Source organism: Mastomys coucha, unplaced genomic scaffold (assembly GCF_008632895.1).
Source record: "Mastomys coucha isolate ucsf_1 unplaced genomic scaffold, UCSF_Mcou_1 pScaffold21, whole genome shotgun sequence".
In the NCBI taxonomy this organism is placed as follows: domain Eukaryota; kingdom Metazoa; phylum Chordata; class Mammalia; order Rodentia; family Muridae; genus Mastomys; species Mastomys coucha.
The window spans coordinates 70,782,706-70,796,564 of NW_022196904.1; the positions used below are offsets into that span (position 1 = coordinate 70,782,706).

Here is a 13,859-nt window from a genome sequence, read left to right on the forward strand (position 1 = left end):
CTACAGTGCAAAATAAGATAGACAATGACAATAATCCTCCTCTCAGCTTTTCTGTGGCTAATGAGGAGCATTACCTATAAGGGACTCAATGGTGGGCACCTCCCCAAGGTCGTCTAGCAGCTCGTGGATGGGGTCGTTATGTTCTGGAGCAATAGCATCCTGATGGTCCAACAGGAGCTGCAAAGAACCAGTGATAATTGGTTGCACTTTCACCCTCAACCCGGTCCCCACTGGCAAGGCCAAACAGGCATCTGCCCAAAAGACGCCCGCCCAACAACAGAACTTTGGCATCCAAGGGACAAACCAGCTAACCTAGTCAACAGCGTGAGGCACTGAGCAGCACCCTGGGCTTCACACAACAGTGTATGCTGTAAGACTCCTGGCCTGCTCAAAAAAGATACAAGTGCTCCCCATGTAAGAAAGTATGCAAGCAGACTAAATCCATCACTGCATCTAACAAGCACCAATACAACGAGACACGGAGATTCGCTCTCTGTCCCAGGAACACAGTTTGCTTTGGCTAACTGTTTTGTTTTTTCTCAATGCTGGGTTTTAAACTCTGCCAACACACAGTATATTCTTTTTTTTTTTTTTAGATATTTTCTTTATTTACATGTAAATTTCTCCATTCCCAGTTTCCCCTCCAAGAAACAAAGAAACAAACAAAAACAACCAAAACAAACCCCTGTTGCCTCCCACTTCCCCATGCCTGCCACCCCGCCCTCTCCCACTTTCTGGCCCTGGCATTCCCCTACACTGGGGCACAGAACTTTCACAGGGCCGAGCTCCTCTCCTCCTATTGATGATTGAATTTGCAATCCTCTACTATACACATGCTGCCTGAACAATCAGACCCCTCCATGTACGCAAATCTTCTTATTCAGAAAAAGCACCCAGCACCACACTGCCATTATCTTACTGCCATTGAACAAAGCTTCATGCATGCTACTATTCCAGGTAATGTTTTCAGAGGGAACAGGTCTGAAATGCCCTCAATATTTTACATATATCATAACATATGTAACTCTTGATCTACATGTCCCCAAAGGGAGAAGGAAACTGTGTTTAAAAAGTCTATACAGACAGAGAGCTTCCAAAGGAAAAGTCCACAGCCACAGAGAGGAAGACGCTGGTGTTCTAGGCCATGTGAGAGGAGGAAGGCTAATGGCTGGTGTAAGAGAGATCATTTCACTAAGCCACTAAGTCTGTGCTCACAATGCACTTTTGGAGTCCATTCCTAGGGATTCTGGGTCAGGATACCTGTCACAGGGCTGGCAAAATCACTTCTCAATGTCAGTGTGGATGATACTGAGGCAGGTGGCTTAGGGATAATTTGCAGAGCAGTAGATATGTTGAGTATGAAGCAGGGCTGGGGTGTAGCTCAGAGGTAGAGCACTTAGTGCACACTAGGCCCCACCAAAGAGCAGCAGACCAAAGGAAGAGAAAAAACCAATTAAGATCACAGCAAAGTGAGATGCCTGGCCATCCATCAGAGAGGAAGCAGGTGCCAAGGAGAGTCATTAAGGGCCCAGGGATGCAGCTAAGTAATTAAGGGAAAGCACTTACAGTGTGGGTGTTGATGATTTCGCCAATGGAGATGTAGATAACCGGCTTGGTGAGGGTGACTAGGTCAGAATACTCATCCACATTAAATTTATCCTGCAGCTCTGGGACGTCACAAGCAGTTTGAAAAAATCGTCTGAAAATAAACACCAGCAAGTGGCATTGGCAGGGCAGCCGAAAAAAGAGAGGGCACACAGACCCTTCTAGCACTGTGCTCAGACAATCCAGCCAAGACAATGGGATTCTAGAAAAGTGGCCATGTGTTTGCTGCTCAACTCCTGCCCGGCAGCCTCGGGCTACTGAGACAGTTCTCTTGCCAGCTCTATTCCTACCCACAACATGCACTCAATACAACTTAAAATACCTTACACGCCTCACACACGCCTCACACACACCTCACACACCTGTGCTCTTTACCTCTAAGGAACTGCTCCAGGCACTGAATTCAAACATAAGTGTTAACTTCCAAATATTAAAAGCACTCTGCAGTTCTTCTCTTGATTAGAGTGAGCATGGGCTTAATGCATAGACACTTCTTTTATATCAAATACTACTGTTTATTGCATATGAAAATCTTCCTGATGCACACATCCATTTCTGGAGCCCTTGAGCCTTACACACACACACACACACACACACACACACACACACACACACACACTCAGGAGTTGGGGAAGTGAGGGAGATGGTTAACCCTGCCTTTCCACTCAGATGAAAACACACCCACAGACCTTTTGAGTCGTCTACTCTGCCCCTTACCTGAATTTCTGGTAGGACTGAGAGAGATACTCATTAATGATGCTTAAGTGGGCATTATCTCCCAGAAACATCTTGTTGGAAGCCGCATGCTGGAGCATCTTTGCAATGGAGCCCAGATTTCTGCGCTGGTCTGTGGTAAGCTGGCCCCCTGCTGATAGGTCAATGATGTCGAAGGCATCAGGAGCGACGATGGCTGGGTTCATATATCGATAGTAAAGCAAGTTACCAATAATCTGAAATAGAAGCATGGGCATTAAAGACCAGTCCACTGAGGAAGCCCCACCTGACTTTGCTAGCAATGAAAATGAGAAACTATAGTCCTGTGAGGAAGGTAAACAGAAAGCACACACCAACATGCACACATGCACATTTATACTTCAAGGCCTAAAACTCAAAATAAACTGGGGGATGTGTGTACGGGGGTAGAGAACTGAAAACTAGTACCAGAGATGAATAAAGGAACAGATTTAGAACATATGAGTAGCATTATAAGGTGAGTGATCCAACACTCCAGGACACCTTCTGTTCATCAGTTACAGCAGCAGCTCAGGCTGATGTCAACCACCTTTGTGGGGTTCGTAAGTAGATTTAGGAAGCCATGAAGTACGGTGAAAGGAAGTCCTTAAGATGACCTAGTTAGCACAATGCCATCTGTCTAACCCCCACCATCCACATGCCACAGACTGCAAAGGCCACGTTCATGCCTCTGAAATGAGATTCACTCAACACACACGTCTTCCACAGGAGAATGCAAGGACAATCATGGCATCTCCCCTAGAGTTCCAGAGAAAAATAAAATTAATTCACCTGGACAGAAAGTCTAGAATCGAGGCCTCACTGTAGGAAAGCACAGAACTAGGAGAGAGAAGAAGAGAAGTGTTCAGATTTAAAAGGTAAAAATACAAGTGGAAGGGAGTACAGCCGAGTAAGAAGAGTTGGCAGGGAAGCCTCCGCAGAGCACTGTGCTCACTGCTATTCACCTGGCCGCCAGGAGAGGGAGCAATGCTCCAGAGAAAAGAGGACACAGGAAAAATTCCCACTTCTATACTTAGTGTACCCTTGGGCCTTTAACGATGAATAGAAACTCTGTGCTTTGTAGGCTCATAGTCGAGGACACTCAGGCACTTCCTGCTGCTCTGTGGTCACTGGGCATTCTTACCTTCAGCAACTCGTCCTCACCAGCATCAGGGAACTTCTCATGCAGCGAATCCTTCAGTACTTTGGCAATGAAGCGCATCCCATACCTGTGGGACAGATAAAACAGAGGGAGGTCAGGCCACAAAGTATGCCACCAACCAGGCTTTATTTGGGTCACAACTGATGGCACTCACGGGATTTTGTCCACAGAGCTGATGATGGCTGAGAGGAACTTGTCTGTCACGGCCCTCATATTCCTGATGGAATTGTCTAGCCTTGTCTTCACTTCTTCATGAGACAAGGCTTGTTCAGGGGTCACATCATAGGGTAATTTGCTGAGAAAACAGAAATGACCCCCCAGCAATGTTAGACCAATGCCCAGGAATAGTTCGAGGCAGGAACTTGTCTTTTATAAATGGAAGGACCCAGAAAGCTTAGCTAACTTAAGCTCCTCTGCAGAAGCTGTGAACTGGATGCTTTGTATTATGTGTCACATTCTGATAAGCACTTAGCAACAAAATGTATGGAAGCCATCATGACTTCTCCTGAGCCTCTCACAGCAGCAGAGGCATATGAGCAGGTAAGCATAAACATACTATATGGGCTAGAGGTTAGCTCAGTGATAGAGCACTTGCCTGGCATACCCATGACCCCGAGTTAATCCCCAGCAATGAAGAAAAACAATGCTTATAAACAGTAAGTTGATCAGAACTGCTACAGGTCAAAAGACAGGCCTCTACTCAGCCTGGAGAAAGAAAGGAAGATGTCCAATGTCGACAACAGATATCTCAGCCCAAGAAAGCAGAGGTGAAGAAGGGTCTTCTGGAGTGGGGTGGGGTGGGGTGTTACATACAAAGGAAGAACAGAAGGAAGGGAAACAGGAGTGAAAAAGCTAACAGGAATCAGGCCCTGAGGATCCTATGTACACTAAGTCTGCACTTGCTTAGAAGCCAGAAGTAGCAAGTTTCATGCCCAGAACTCACAAAAAACGCAGATAGAGAACCAACTTCACAAAGTTATCCTCTGACATCCACGGGCTCCTTTATCCCCCTAACACAGACACACACATTTTAAGGAGAAAGACCACTCAAGCTCATCGTAAAAATATGAGAGATGTGGGAAAGCAGCGTCCCAGCTTGACCCAGAAACGATGAGTATGAACAAAGAGGAAGGTGTAACAGTGCAGACCAGGAAGCCCCACGGGCAATGAAGACATGGCAAGGCACCTTTGGATGTCAGAGGAGACAGTCAGATGCAGGGACTGAAGCACTGGGCTAGTCAGATGAGGCTGGGGGTATGGGTCAGTTGACAGACCGTCTTAGCACACACTGAGCCCTGGGTTCAATCCCTAACAGCACATAAATCAGGCTCTACAGTTCATGCTTGGGAGGTGGAGGTGAAAGGATCGGGAGTTCAAAGTCATCTTCAGCTACATAGGGTATTTAAGGCCAGCCTGGAATACAGAAAGACTTGTCTAAAAGAAAGGAGAGAGAGAGAAAGAGAGAGGGGGGGATATCAGAATGGCAGATGTGCTACAACATGGGCCTACACTTAACAGGAAGGAAATAAAGACAAGGAGCTGAAAGACTTTTAAAAAGACATACAGGGAGAAGGCTTCTGGTATTCTCAAGGTTAAAAAAGGAGCAATGATTATCATAGATTATTCAAGCATTCCCTAAATATAAACCAGGTGACCTAATAAGAGAGAGTGAGGGAGATTTAGTATACAGAAGAGAGTCGAGGCAACCAGGGAGGCAGAGATTACAATCACAAGTCAGTCAGGGCCAAAGGCCACCAGAAATTGAAGAAGCCAAGGAACAGATAGATGTTCCTTGCTGGCATCTTGATTGAGCCCAGTGATTTCTACTTCAAGAATTTTGATAGATTAAATGGCGAGTTGGTTATAGTCACCATGGTAAGCTGAGATAAGCAGACGGGGACACGACTTTCATAGCATGTTGAATGAGATCCAGTATGGCGTTTGTAATTTACAATAAAGTACTGTGTTGGGAGGCTAAGTAGATGGGAAAGGCTGGGGACCCATGATGCTTACATACCGGGTGGCTTCACACACCTCACAGGTACTGGTACTAAAAAAAGCATTTCATTTCCATTTTATGGAAATCAGGACACACTAGTTTCTTACAGACCCCAACAAGAAAAAAAAAATACTGAATTGGCCAGTAGAATTCTGATTTGTAAATGACCAACTGACTCATTGATCATCTAAGGAAATAACTTAGTGACCCTGAGCTGTGTTCATGGGGCTGCTATCTAAGAATGGCCTGGGTGACAGGCCCAACTTCCCAGACAGACAAAGGTGGAGTGAGGAGAGACAAGTGATAGAGCTGGGAGCTGAGCTGAGTGGTTCAATTCCCAGCATGAGAAAAGTTTTCATGATGCCCAGAAAAGATTAGAATTTCAATGACAGACTTACAGAACATAAACTCAATGGTATGCCTTAATGCCACAGTCAGCTTTGTGACTCACCTACAGTTACACATTTTTTGGTTTGGTCTGGTCTGGTCTGGCTGTCTCACTCTGCAGTTAACTCTGAATATCTGTCTCAGCCTCCACAGTGCTGGCTTAATGCCAGGCTTGCAGGTTGAATGGCAGATAGTATAAAAGTTACCCCACCAAGTGCCAGTGAGCTTCTGGCCATCTAACCCATCCCAGCTGCACACATCTGGTCTCTGGGTCCTCACCCACCTGGGTAAAAGCAAAGGCAGCAGCAGGGCTCTCTGCACTTTCTTTTCTCAGCTTTGCCCAAGTCTGACTGACAAGCCTCTGCTTTGTATCTGTCTGTGGTGGGTAGAGTTTATGCTGCCAGACTATCTCCCATAACTAGCGCATTCATTTGGCTAAGCTCTACCCAGGCACAGATCACCATTCACCCCACGCCTTTTCCTCCTGATCCCAACTGCATGGCCTTTCCTGTTCAACTGCTCCAGTTACAGCTGGGTCTTTGCAGATGCTAGGCCCTCAGCGGCTGGGCGGTCAGTCACGCACACTCCGCACCTAGCATTTACCTTCTCATCCTTTAGGTCCAGCTAAAAGAAGTCTCACCTCTGCAGATGGTTTTCCCTAACCACCTGTCAGCATTAGCGCTCTCCTGTACTCTTCTAGATACCTTACAGAAAGTTTTAAAAACTTTTCCTTGGTTGTAACTTTTATTTACCTGTTTATTGTCTCTGGTCCCTAATAAGCTATGAAGGGGTAAGGTGATAAGTCTTTTATTCACTATTATAGTTATTATTATTATTATTATTATTATTATTATTATTATTGGAGGTGTGTGGCACAAAGCACACGTGGAGTTAGTTCTCTCCACGTTCACATGGACTCTAGAGATGAAATTCAGTTCTCCAGAATCACACAGGAAGAGCCTTACACACTGAGCTATGTTATCCATGCCTCATTCACTGTTATGTTCTATCCTACATGTATGTAACAGTGCTAACATATAGCAAGCGCTCAGTAAGTATCTGCTAAACAGGTAAATTATCAACTTAACAACTTACAGTATAATTCTCAAAGGGTAAGTGTGTGTGTGTACACATGTGCGCACATTTTTCTTTGTAGTCTATGCTGGCCTGGAACTCACTATGTAGCAAAGACTGACCTTTCTGCCTCTAGACCCCAAGTGCTGAGATTGTGAACATGTGCTACTTACTATGCCTGACAGGAAAAGCTATTTGAACAATCATTACTTTGCAAATCAAAAGTAACTGCTTTTTAGAAAAGATACAGAAAACAGCAAACACAAAAGAAAGGGGCTATCATCTCCATACCTCGCCTCTCCCGTCTGAGACTCCATCTGATTAACCCAAGACTTGTAAATATCCACAGGGTCGGTTTTGATGTTGAGAGACTTGTCATCCATAATTTCCTTCACAACAGGGGCCAAGATCTGCCGGAGGGCGTTCTGGCCCCGGGCACCACGGTTGAAACTTACAACCATCTTAATAACCGTAGGGTTTCCTGTCACGATTTCTTGAATCTGATCCACCTTTGACCTATGAGATGCCAAACACAAATAAAACTTAAACTAATCTCAGAATCTATAGACCTATAGATGCTCTTATGGAAACAGGTCAAGTCTTCCTCTGGAAGTACTTCCCAGCATTCCCAGAACCCTCTGGTAGCTGCTTAATCAGGTGGAAGAGTCACTATACTGACCCACTCTTTCTTTTAAAAATTATGCACAGTTATTTATCTAGAATGTAATGTAAGAGTCAGAGAATGAGTCAGTTCTTTCTACCATGTAGTCTGTCTGAGGATTGAACTCAGGCCATCAGGCTTGGTAGCAAGCACTTTATACCCACTGAGCCATCTTGCCAGCCACTCTTGGCTCTCTCTCAAGAGTCACTCATAACTGTACTAACTATGCTACAGTAACAACTGCTGAGACTAGCTACTGTCTAGTTTAGTTCAGTTGCAGGATTAAAAGGTCTTTAGTGCCTCTTGATGAGTGGAAAACTAGACATGGACGGACAGGTGGCCACAGTGGACACAGTAATGTTTTGTGTGGTGGTGTGAACATGCTTGGCCTGGAGAGTGGCACTATTAGGAGGTGTGGCCTTGTTGGAGTAGGTTTGTCACTGTGGGGGTGGACTTCGAGACTCTCATCTTAGCTCCCTGGAAGGCAGTCTTCCCTGTTTGCCTTCAGAACAAGATGAACTCTCAGCTCCTCCAGCACCATGCCGGCCTGGACCCTGCCATGCTCCCACCTTGATGATAATAAACAGAACCTCAGAACCAGTAAGCCAGCCCCAATTAAATGTTGTTCTTTCTGAGAGTTGCCTTGGTCATGGTGTCTCTTCACAGCAGTGGGGACCTAACTAAGCCACTTTGGAAGAAGGCCTGTTCTGGGCATTAATCCTGTCAACTATCAGCCTTCTGCCCAACCTCGAGAATGCTGGGATTCCAGGACTGCACAGCTAGGCTAGGAGGTTAGCAACACTACACTAGCTACTTTAAAGGCAGACTCTCAAAAACAGTATTTCTCAAAAACTGAGACCAAGGAAAGGCAAAGGTTGTCTGAGCCTGCACTATGAGCATCTCTGGTGACGGCCCACTCGCCCACCCTGTCCATACTTGATCTCCTCCTGGAGTGCCGTCTGGAAGAGTCGCAGCAGCAGGTACTCCTCCCGCTGGTTGGAGGCATAGTTGTACAGCGTGAAGATCACAGAGTCCATGAACTTGGTGGACTTGTTCTGTGGCATCTGAAAGATCAGCTTGGCCAGATAGGTAGGGTTGGTCTGCAATAAAACCAACGCATCAGAAACTTCTAGATAATATAAAGGCTGATTTGTCTTTTCATTCATGCTGTTTTTAATATTAATTTTGAAAGTATAGTTTTATTATTTTTCCCTTCTGTTTCCTCCCACAATGCCTCCTATATACCCACCCTTGCACTCTCAGACCATGGCCTTTTTCTTCAACTGTTGATATATAGATACACAATGACCACCTGCTCGGTCTGTATAGTCTTACTTGTGCGAGTTTTCAGGCTGACCATTTGGTACTGGATAGCCAGTTGGTGCGCTCTTCCCTGGGAAAGACTTTTTCTCCTGCTCTCAGCCTTCCTAGTTCCCCGTAGACCTTTGTCCAGGGTTGAGGCCTCCTGAGCTTACCCCTCCCAAGCTTTGTAAAACTTCCAAGATTGTAATATACAGAAGGAAAACAAGATAGCCCCTCACATCTCCCTCAGTGGAAACCAGATGAGACTCCTAGAGGGATCTGTGGGAGGGTTTCCCAGAGAGAAGTCAACCTGGCTGTGCCGGAGTGACCCCAGGAGCCACTTGCCTGCAGCAGATAAAAGAGATGCTGATAAGCTTCCAGCTTCTCCCTCTTCTCCTTGCTCAAAGCCTTGAGCCCGCCCTTCTGCTTGTTTATCATCATCATGTCAGACAGCTGCTCCTTGTTTTTCTTAGTAAGTTTTTTACTATGGGAAACCACATCCTAGAAACAAAAAACAACACGCTGATCAAAAGGCTGGCCATGCAGAGACCACAGGCACTGTGAGGAAGCACTTGTGTACATGTACAGCTGCATGGGCTATGCTGGCCAATCCCACCACACAGCCAATTTCATCCTGTTTCTCATAACTCAACCTCCTACTGCCGCCTCAAGGTGAAGAACCCAAGCCATGGGTTTCCCCATGGGATCAGAGGGGAAAATGTCCATGTAATCAGGAAGTCAATTTCTAGGAGTTGGTCTTAAAATCATGACTCTTTAAAAAAAAAAAAAGGATCTCATGTACCTATGCTGGCCTTCAAGTTATTCTGTGGCTAAAGGTGACCTGATCTTCTGGTCTTCCTGCTTCCATTTCCCAAGGCAAGGATTGAAGGCATGAAACACCATGCATGCCTAGTTTATGCAATCTGTGAGGGGAAACCCACAGCTTCAAGTATGCCACCAACTAAGGGCATAGATATATTAAGGGACAGGCCTACAGCTCAGGGCCTAAAACAGTCTGGCTTCAGGTCTAACATCACAATAAATAAACATATAAACATATTCTCTAGCTGTGTATGACGGCACTTGTCTGTAATCCTAGTTACTCAAGAGGTCAAGAAAAATGACTACAAAGTTGTCCAATGTGGACAATGTATCAAGACACTGTCACTAAATAAAGTTTATACAAAGCTGGGTAGGAGGCAACTTGGGGACGGTTGGATATGTAGCTCAGCCTCGTATGTTTGAAGCCTTGGGTCAATTTCCCATACAGCCTAGAATGAAGAAACAAATGAGCAACCAGAAGATTTTAAAAAAGACTGGTGAGGGCTAGAAAGACGGCTCAGCAGTAAGGAGCATTGGCTGGCCTTCCAGAGGACCTGAGTTCAAATCCAAGCACCCACATGGCAGCTCACGATCACCTGTGATTCCAGTTCTAGATCTGACATGCTCTTCAGGCCTCTTGGGCACTAGACATGCATGTGGTACATGGGTATATAAGCAGGCAAAACATACACATATAAAATGATAAATAAATGGGGTGGGGGAGGCTGGTGAGAAAGCTCAGTGGGTAGTGGTGCTTACTGCCATGCCTGGCAGCCTGAGATTGACCTCCAGGGCTATCTCATACATTAGAAGGAAACAAGTTGCAACTTGTCCTGTGACATCTACATGTGTCCAAGCCCCAAGTAAATTAAATAATAAATAAACAGTCTAAACTCAAAATATCTAAAGTTTAAAACCCTAAAGGACAAAATTATCCATAACCAAATTCTGGAACCAAAGTCAGCTGGACAGAGTAGTGAGCCTGCAGTCTGCCATGCAGATAGGATGGTTAGCAGTTAGATAACTTGTCATAGCCAAACTAGCCCTCAGTATAGGTAGACATGGCTGGGGTGGGCTTTTATCATCATCATCATCATCATCATCATCATCATCATCATCATCATCAATCATCATCATCATCATCATCATCATCATCATATTTATTTATTTATTTTGGTTTTTTGAGACAGGGTTTCTCTGTATAGCCCTGGCTGTCCTGAAACTCACTCTGTAGACCAGGCCAGCCTTGAACTCAGAAATCCACCTGTCTCTGTCCCCCAAGTGCTGGGATTAAAAGCACGCGCCACCACTGCTAGGCCATGGTGGCTCACAGCCACCTATAATGAGATCTGACGCCCTCTTCTGGTGTGTCTGAAGACAGCTACAGTGTATTTATGTATAACAATAAAAAAAAAAAGTGTAGATAATAGTCAGACAAATGAGATGACCAAAACATCTGGAAATGGAGTCTTAGTCTCTAAGAAGACAAAAAACAGAAAAAATGATAGCTGGTGGAATTAGAAAAGGGTTATCTCAAAAAAAAGAAAGAAAGAAAGAAAGGAAGAAAGAAAAAGAAGTCAGCCTCCACACTCCCAGTTAGATAGACAAGGTTGGACTCCATACTCTCTGCTAGGAAGAGGGAGGCAGGCCCCCATCCATACCTGCAGTGTGATCTTATTCTTCACTAGCAGTCCGATTTTGATATCCATGAGATTGAGGTCATTCTCCAGCTGCTGGTTGGAACGGATGAGGGTGATGACCTCCTCCCGCATCTTCATAAGATCAAGTTCCTCCTGAAAGTCCTGATCACTTTGGTCCAGGAGGTGAACGAACTTTCGGACCACAATCATAGGTGGATCCTCAGCATTGACTGACAAAGAAAATATGGATCAGACAAAGACCTGAGTTACCAGGAAACACTCTTAAGTCTGAGGAAGGGTCAGTGCTGTCTTAAGCTCTAGTGACACACGAGATATTAATTCTTAGGTTTGAACGTGCTCAGACAACTGCCAAGTGCAGTCTTCAGTCGGGTTATTGCTGTTACCACAGGGCCTACATCGGCAAGCAGCAAGACATCTAGCCACATGTTAGCAAAGGGGCTTAATTACAAGTGGCACCCTTCCCAAGCCTTGCCTTCAGGACAACCAAAGAGATCCGTGGAGAGTGCCCAGGACCTGAGGGCTCCCAAGCACTGCCTCAACTCTTCACTGATGAGCCATGGCTACTCACTGAGAGTCTTGTAGTCATCACGAGCTTTGTTTGCCCGAATGAAAGCCTGGATTTTGATAATGTCATTTATCTAAAGAACAAAGAAGAAATTCTTTACTCATTTGTCTATTGAACACACAGAAGAAGCCATCTGAGCAGCCTGCTGTCCTAGGGCTACTTACATGGTCTCGGAAATACTGTAGGCGATCTCTATAGCGCTTTCTAGCTTGATGCATCCTGGCAAGGGACTGAATCTGTGGAAAAGGGATCCTGGAACTTAGAGGGGGCCTTTTCAACACACCACGCTTGTACCCTACATGGACAAACCCTGCTGGGCTGCCATACCTTCACAACTTCATCTTTATGGGAGTGCAGGTAAGCCAGCCGGTCTTGATATGCCTTCTTCTGTTTGTATCCTCTCCACTGTGACTAAAGGCACCACACAGTATATATGGCATTATTTTCAAAGAATCAGTGAAAGATAAAACAAACAAAACCCTCAGCTTGCTATTCTCCAAGCACAATTTCCTGATGATGCTGTAGGAAGAGACCATGCCTCCCTGAGATCACAACTGCATGTTCTATTTCCCTGACATCGATTCAACAGGACACACAGTTTTGTTTGGGGACTTTGGTGCTGGGGACCTAATGTCTGGCCTTGTGTACATTGTGCTCTGCACTGAGCTGTATCCCTAGCGTACACTTGTCACATCTTAAAGTGAGTCACATCAACTTATTTGTCATCCTTACTGTTACCAGGTGAGAGAGATACACAGTAGTGTACCACATTTCACAGATAAGGAAACTTAAGAGACCCATGGTGTCTAGCAACAATGGAGCCAAAATTCCTAATTCAATTTTTCCATTACTGTTACTGAAGCACTATTGTTTTATTTATTGTTGGCCAGAATGTATCACTATTATATGTACTATAGAGGTACAAGTATTATCCACAGACATGGTGTTCTCACTAATGCCTCTTGCTACCAAAGCACAATAATGTAATGTCACAAACAGGAGGTTACTGTCCAAATATGAGAAAAGAGGTCACAAGAACACACTCACACATTAAGATTTATAGTGACAGTTTATTCCTCCTGTTCTAGAGGCCTACGCGCTGTGTGAAGTACCTGAATGCAGGTGATGGCGGGGATCTGTTTCTTCAGAAAGTTCATCCGCGATCGGAATTCCTGTCGAACGAGGTACCCACGGCAGCAGGCTTGCAGCTTGGTGATCAAGCCTTCGTTGGCCAGCCAAAGCTGCTCTCGGTTATATGCAGCAGTCACTCCAGAGATGGAGCTCTGAAAAGGCATTTGGTCACACTCAGGGACAAGAGAACAGACACAAAGCACCAGCAGAGCACCCTGCTGACTTCACTCTCCCTTCTACCTATGGTGGAGTATTCAGCTTCAGCAGAGGACTGGGCACGAAGACCTCAGGTGTGCTTCCCAGGGCCAGCTTGACTTATTAATTAATAATTCAGTAATTAAAAGCCAGGCCTTTAATTCGTCCCTCATTCCTGTATCTGTGACATGGTGCTAGTGAAAAACCCAGAAGTAAAGTATGCAAGATGCCTCCCAACACACACTGCTCAGCAGCCCAGAGGGCTTCAGTTGTTAGGATAGGTAATGGACAATAAGGAGACTTTTGAATAGAGGAATAAAATCATTATATTTATTTTTAGAAAAACAGTACTGGGCTGGAGAGATGGCTCAGTGGGTAAGAGCACTATCTGTTCTTCCAGAGGTTCTGAGTTCAATTCCCAGCAACTACAGGTGGTTTACAACCATCTGTAATGCGATCTGATGCCCTCTTCTGGCATGCAGGTAAACACTGACATACAGATAAAACACTCATATAAATAAATAAATAAATAAATAAATAAATAAATAAATAATCTTACCAAA

The 13,859-nt window shown here is 45.0% G+C and overlaps 1 protein-coding gene across 2 annotated transcripts in view; it reads right to left on the minus strand.

Moving 5' to 3' along the window:
* Positions 1 to 13,859, minus strand: part of Iqgap1 (IQ motif containing GTPase activating protein 1) — a 105,359-nt gene that overhangs the window by 17,268 nt on the left and 74,232 nt on the right. For both annotated transcript variants that reach the window (XM_031387147.1, XM_031387148.1), the window contains 13 exons: positions 13,083 to 13,253; positions 12,298 to 12,381; positions 12,135 to 12,206; positions 11,974 to 12,043; positions 11,406 to 11,614; positions 9,268 to 9,423; positions 8,557 to 8,720; positions 7,251 to 7,475; positions 3,654 to 3,794; positions 3,482 to 3,566; positions 2,323 to 2,555; positions 1,567 to 1,699; positions 75 to 177 (listed from right to left, as the gene is read on the minus strand). In XM_031387147.1, the coding sequence (XP_031243007.1) occupies positions 75 to 177; positions 1,567 to 1,699; positions 2,323 to 2,555; positions 3,482 to 3,566; positions 3,654 to 3,794; positions 7,251 to 7,475; positions 8,557 to 8,720; positions 9,268 to 9,423; positions 11,406 to 11,614; positions 11,974 to 12,043; positions 12,135 to 12,206; positions 12,298 to 12,381; positions 13,083 to 13,253 (1,846 nt within the window). The remainder of the gene's footprint in view (positions 1 to 74; positions 178 to 1,566; positions 1,700 to 2,322; positions 2,556 to 3,481; positions 3,567 to 3,653; positions 3,795 to 7,250; positions 7,476 to 8,556; positions 8,721 to 9,267; positions 9,424 to 11,405; positions 11,615 to 11,973; positions 12,044 to 12,134; positions 12,207 to 12,297; positions 12,382 to 13,082; positions 13,254 to 13,859) is intronic.